At 34.3% G+C, this 6478-nt stretch overlaps 1 protein-coding gene across 1 annotated transcript; it reads left to right on the top strand.

Annotated features, from left to right (window-relative positions):
- Positions 1-778: 778 nt before the first annotated feature.
- Positions 779-2421, top strand: LOC112022208 (zinc finger protein CONSTANS-LIKE 5). Its single transcript, XM_024054785.2, has 2 exons — positions 779-1519; positions 1629-2421. The coding sequence occupies exons 1-2, from the start codon at positions 866-868 to the stop codon at positions 2001-2003; spliced, it is 1029 nt and encodes a 342-aa protein (XP_023910553.1). The 5' UTR covers positions 779-865; the 3' UTR covers positions 2004-2421.
- Positions 2422-6478: the final 4057 nt, after the last annotated feature.

Raw genomic sequence — 6478 nt, 5'->3', positions numbered from 1 at the left:
TATAAGTTTTATATAATAAAACGCATATTATCTCCAATATCACTCCTTAATTATATTACTAAATAGATATCTTTTTATTCAACCACCAAATAATTACTATTTATGAAAGTATACAATGATAAAAAAAAAAGTTTAAATAGCTAAATTAAGTATATGGACAAGTTTAAATGTTTAATAAATATACACAATAAAATTTTTTATGTGCAATTATAGTCTAATATATATATATATATATATTTGCATTTATAAAAACTTCAAACAAAAAATAAAAAGAAGTGTCACTTCGTAAAACTTGAAAGAAGTTGGTGCAATTTATCTTACAAAATACTTGTTTACATCTTAAATACGTTTTTACACCATTATATATAACCAAATATATAGTTTATAAAAAGAAAAAATAATAATCAATTTTTAATTGGGTCCCTTTAAAAGTAAATTATTGACTCTACCCTTGCTAAAATGTATATAGAGCTTAGAGTGTGTTTACCAGCTTGGCATCTTGTTCTTGTCGCCCCTTCTCAGTTCTCTTCTATAACTCTTTGTAAAAAAAAAAAGAGTCCTATGCAATGCCCTGTAACTTAATCTAATCTATTGACTTTGGGACCCACGTCGGCACAGACACATGACAACTACCACTCCCAAACCATTATTTGCCCCAAAAATATTTCACTAGTACCCCCCATTTTAATGTGGCTACCAATCTCCCACGTGTCCTGCTCTTACTCGTCAGCGCTGATTTCTTCTTCCTCTGACTAGATAGATATACATTTACATCTCTCTCTCTCTCTTTATTAGCTCGAAAAAAGCAGAGAGAGCAAAGCCCAGAAAGCAAACACAGTTTTTTTTTTAAAAGTTTTGTTTCGATATGGGAATCGAACCAACAGCGAGTACCTTGAAAACTTGGGGCGTGGCAGCCAAGCTTTGCGACTCGTGCAAGTCCGACCCGGCAGCGCTGTTCTGCCGAGTCGACTCGGTTTTCTTGTGCTTGACCTGCGACTCCAAGCTCCACTCTCGGCACGAGCGCGTGTGGATGTGCGAGGTCTGCGAGCAAGCTCCGGCTTCCGTCACGTGCAAGGCCGACGCGGCGGCCCTCTGCGTCACGTGCGACTCCGATATCCACTCGGCCAACCCGCTCGCCCGCCGCCACGAGCGTGTTCCGGTGGAGCCTTTCTTTGACTCGGCCGAGTCGGTCATCAAATCGGGCGCTCCGCTCACCGATTTCCTCGTGGTCCCGACCGATCACAACGAGTCGCCAGAGGCCGGTTCGTGGGTTCTCCCAAACCAGAACTTCGTGGAGGATCCGGATGTCAAACCCGCCGACTTGCTCTTCACTGCCGAAATGAACCCGTTTCTCGATTTCGAATACCCGAACTCGTTTCATAATTCGGGTACCGATAGTGTCGTTCCGGTTCAAGCTAAACCGGTTTCGGCTCCGATTTCCGAAACTTGCTTCGATATCGAATTCTGCAAATCCAAGCTCTCTGCATTCAACTATCCCTCTCACTCTCTTAGCCAAAGCGTAATTACTCAATCACTTCCTCAAATTTCAAATTCAAAGACTTTGTTTGAAAATTTTGCAATTTATGTAAAGTTGGGGGACTAAAGTGATATTTATATTAAATTTTCAGGTTTCGTCCTCGGAAGTTGGAGTTGTACCGGACGGGAATTCGATGTCCGATATATCGTATCCTTTTGGCCGAAACATGAGCGTTGATCCGAACGTACCGGTTTCGGGGACTACGGCCCAGGCTGCGACTCAGTTGTGCGGGACTGATAGGGAAGCAAGGGTTTTGAGGTACAGAGAGAAGAGGAAGAATCGGAAATTCGAGAAGACAATCCGATACGCTTCGCGAAAGGCGTACGCCGAAACTCGGCCGAGAATCAAAGGCCGGTTCGCGAAACGTACAGAAATGATTGAGTCTGACGTGGACAGCCTCTTTAAATCCGTGTCCACTGCGGCTTTTATAACCGAAGCGCAATACGGCGTCGTTCCGACCTTCTGATTAAAAAGTTAAAAAAAAAGAAACAGATCACCCAAAGAAATTTTGGTTTTTTTGGTGATCCTGTGGTGCCGAGACTACGATTCTTAATTTAAGCTTGCCTAGAATAATAGTACGTTGTTTGTGTTGATAGTGTATGATTAATGATTAATGTTTCGATGTATATTATTTTATTTTCTTTTTCTTTTTTAAGTGAAATTCTGATCAGTGGAATTTTAGCCGTTGATTTGCAGGAGCATGATGCTGAGCTTAGTGAGCTTTTCGCATCCCAAAAAAAAAAAAAAAAAAAACATGTTTCCTGTTATCATAAAAAAGCCCATTTACTTTTTAACCATAGGGCTTGTGTAACTCCTTTCTGTCAGTAAATGTAAAACTTCTTTTACCCTTTTTGTTGAAAAAAGATCAAGGATCTCTTTCTGAATTCTTATTGGTTCATAATCAAATCATACCGACTTTGTTGTTTAATTTTTTAATTAGTTTGAGATTTTTGTTTATTGTTAGTTAATTGGTGATGGGTGATTCATTAGGTGACGTCTGGTGTGAAAGATTAAAAAAATAATGGTGGATTGGTCATGCTGATAAATTTAATATTAAATAGGAATAAACTTGAAGAAAAGTATTCCCAATGTTCTGGAACTTTCTCTGAATAAAAGAGTTGAAGTGTCACGTTTAGGAGTTATGGTCTTATTTATGACAGTTTAGTTGTCAAAACTTTTTTTTTTTTGAGAAGCCACCCCAAAACGACGGGTTGTCAAAACTTTTTTAATTCTCAATTAATATTTTTTTAAAAATATATATTATTATATTTTTATAAAGTACACATTAATAAAATTTATATTCTAATAATATATATATATATATATTTTTTTTTTAAGAATCTAATAGTATATATTCCATTTTTTGAACTTAGCTACTTTGACAACAGGCATTTTTTTGAGTTTCCCAAGTCACAAACGAGTAGGGATGTGTCCTTTTAAAAAAGGGTAATTGGATCTGAGTGACAGCTTTTTGCTCTGTTACTTTTGAAGAATCCAATATGAGTAAGTATACGGATGGTAAGGTTACTTATTTGGATGAATGTCAGATTTATAATTAATACATAATAAAAAAATAATTTTTTTTAATTAAAAAAAAAAATTTAGGACTAAACGTGAAAATAATATTTAGAACTAATTATTTTTATGACTTATCATCTTAACAAATTATTATAAAAATAGTTGTATTTTTACTTTTTAGCTTTGCCTTTTTTTTTTTTTTTTGGGAGAAATTTTCCCCTCCTTGAATTGTTGAATGAATGGATGGCAAGGTGTTTATTGTAAACTCCAGTAATTTGTAGCTTCCTAAAAAAAGCAAGTTGATAATCTCTATGCTTGTTAATTTTATGACGAAAAATTATTAGGTACCTTCAGAGTATCATAAATATGTACTCTCTCATTTTACATAAATAGTGAGTCCAATCATGAATTTAATATGTAAGACCTACTATTCATGTGAGAGGAGGGAGTACGCATTTATGATATTTCGAGAGTACACAATAATCAATGACTAGCATAATTACAATAATTGTTAAATTCATGAATGAACATTAATTTTAAAATTCTACGGATGTTTACCTAAATGGTGGGATCTAGATTGGCTATTAATTGACATAATATATATTTTTCAATTGAAACTTGCTTACTTTGTTTTGTTCTTTAATTTCTTTACCCTTTTTTTACTAGATAAAACCTCAGTTGCAATATTAACTTGATGTACAACCCAGAAAACTTTTGTTACACCAGAATCTTATATCAGATTTTTAAATTTGTTTACTTGTATTTAAAATTTTGTAATTCCCTTTGTTACACAGGAATCTTCTATAATTAGTGCTATTGTTAAATTACAAATATGGAGATCTTGAAAGAAAGGCAATCTGGTCTCTTGCACTTGAAGGCACGACCGGAAGAAATGAAAACAAAAATAGTTTACTTCAAGTAAAGTAGAGAAATGTTGCCTTTCTATTTATTTTTATTATTAAGGTTTTTCCTTTCTAATTGTAGAGGTTTTAGTACAAGAGCTTTGATTAATAGTAGGGCTAATCAATTCGTACTTGTACCCAATAAAGCCACCTGATTCAAAGACATCTAGTATGGGTTTGGATAGCTCGGTTAGTCACGGCGCGTTTTCACCTCTGTGCGTTTTCTCCTTTTTTTTTTTTTTTTTTTTTTTTTTTCTTTGGCCGCACTTGTTGACTTTGGAGGACAAAATTTACTGTGCGTGCACTGTTCACGCAATATTTAATATTAAAAGTGGGTCCCACAACACTATTCACACATTTAAAAATTATTTTGCTACAGTATTTTCAGCAACAATCAGTTTTTATCAACTTTCAGCAACAATAAGTACTATCCAAATGGACCCCCAGTTTGAAAAGGGGAGTGTTTCTTACACACGTGCTAAAACGTCATATTTAAGCGCTCAATAAAATGGTGGATTCCCACAATTGAAACCTAATTAGCTCTAGTTGAGTGACAAATTTACCATTTGAAAAGCCAATGATCACGGTGCATGTGTTCGAAGTGCAAAACCCAAACCCTTGCTTTCTTGACCATCGTCTAAGGTTTTTAGACCTGGACCGTTCATTGAACTGTAAAAAGGAGAGGTTTAAGGTTTTTGAGGTCGAACTGAGGTCGAATTATGATGACGTCATAATTAATTTAATAATTAATTAAAACCTAAATATAGATATTAAATTTATAAAACTAGCAAAATTGACTAATATATCTACATATGTGAGGGAAATTTAATGATTTTCAAGCATATATTTAATAATTAAATAAGAAAGTTAATAAAATAAAATAATAACCACGAAAACATTAAAATTTATGATTAATTTTTGAAGTAAAGTTGAATATTTTTGAAAGATTTTAATTATATATTCTTTTTATTCCTTGTAAGAGATAGATAATTTAATTAAGTATAATAAAATTGTGCTAAGTTGTTTTAATAAAAAAAAAAATTGCTAAGGGGTTGGACCACACGGTTTTTGCCACCGGTTCGTGCGGTCCAACCCCTGTTTTAGGGGTTCACAGAATTGCCACATATTCCCCGTTCTTTATGCTTAAAAAACCAGTTTTCATCCCAGTTTTCGGTTTTCATAGTCCGACCTCCTGGTCCAATCCGGTTCTGAGAACTATGTCATGCTGTCGTTATTCGCCCTCCCTAGCAGTTTTGTGCTATAGCTTTGTGCCATAAATTAGTGTGTGAGGTAGCTCTATGCATGATTGGATTTTGGGTCACTTTGTTTTGTTTTGTTCTTAGGAGCGACAATTTTTATTTGTGAGCTTTGGTTTGTTGAGTTGTATTAGAGAGAAATATCTTTTGAGAGTATTATGAATAAATTTTGGTAGGCAAAATCATATATATTATATTAAAGTTGAAGCATGCCAGAATCCAAATTAGTTTTTAATTATTATCCAATTTTGTGCTATATGTTCAATTTAAATTTCTTAATTGTGCTGCAAAAGGACTATTCATAATATTTAGTGTCATTTGGGAATATATGAGATTTGTATTTTGTGTGGGTGCATCTACATCATCTTTGTATCCTCCAAATTTGCTAGTAAAATTTTCTCTTTTTCATTGTCTGTGAATTTAGGCTATTGTCAAACCTTGTAAATCTTACTATTCATTGTATGTGTTTGTGTCTATTTATCTTTTTATTTTGGAGATTTTTTTTAAGCTTATATTATTTTCACAATCAATCTTGGAATTTAAGTTTCTGCTTGCATAAGTACATGTTGGTGGCCGTGAGGTCTCCACCATTGTCGATGTGATCTCTGCCACCAAATCTCCTCCATATTACCACGACACCTTCATTAACTAGACAACCCACGAGTTCAACCGACCTGACCAAGAATTTCTCATGTTAAATTGGCTAACATGCCACATTTCCAAGATTAACAATGAGTTAAGGTCTTTCAAACCCAACGTGATCAGGTCGGTTGCTAGATTGACATCAAATCCAAGCTCGAGCGACCTAGGATCACTCCTAACCAAATGGGAATTTTATTTCGAAATAAATAAATAAATAAAATTTTTCTATTGTTTATGGGTTGTGATCATTGATCTAGATCAGGTGCAATAGCCATGAAATTGTGAGAGGAAAAAAATGAGAAGGTAGAATGTTAAAAAAGATAAAAGTTTTGATTCAAAGGTTGAGATTAAGTAAGTTTCTTTACTTTTAATCGTAGGCATCAAAAGTGCTATTCCATACAATAGCCCTAACTATTGAACTATATTTCAATCATGTGATCCTATTCCTTTTTTCGTCTTAGGATCCGAACCTGTGAAGTCAGTCAAGTAGTTTTCACACTGGTGAGATCTCAAAGGTGTACCGATAAAGTTGATTTGGACAAGATAGTGATTCTGAAGATTTTGATGACAAACAATCTAAAGGGCATTGGTCCCAACACTGAATTACACAAAATTAATTAATG

Source organism: Quercus suber, unplaced genomic scaffold, assembly GCF_002906115.3.
Source record: "Quercus suber isolate HL8 unplaced genomic scaffold, Cork oak 2.0 scaffold_151, whole genome shotgun sequence".
In the NCBI taxonomy this organism is placed as follows: Eukaryota; Viridiplantae; Streptophyta; class Magnoliopsida; order Fagales; family Fagaceae; genus Quercus; species Quercus suber.
This window is presented reverse-complemented; position numbering and strand designations above follow the sequence as displayed.

Excerpts from the sequence above, each read along its gene's own strand:
- LOC112022208 (XM_024054785.2), top strand. The coding sequence starts at position 866 with ATGGGAATCGAACCAACAGCGAGTACCTTGAAAACTTGGGGCGTGGCA. Across the intron at positions 1,520-1,628 it reads CTCACTCTCTTAGCCAAAGC|GTTTCGTCCTCGGAAGTTGG; the intron begins GTAATTACTCAA and ends TTAAATTTTCAG.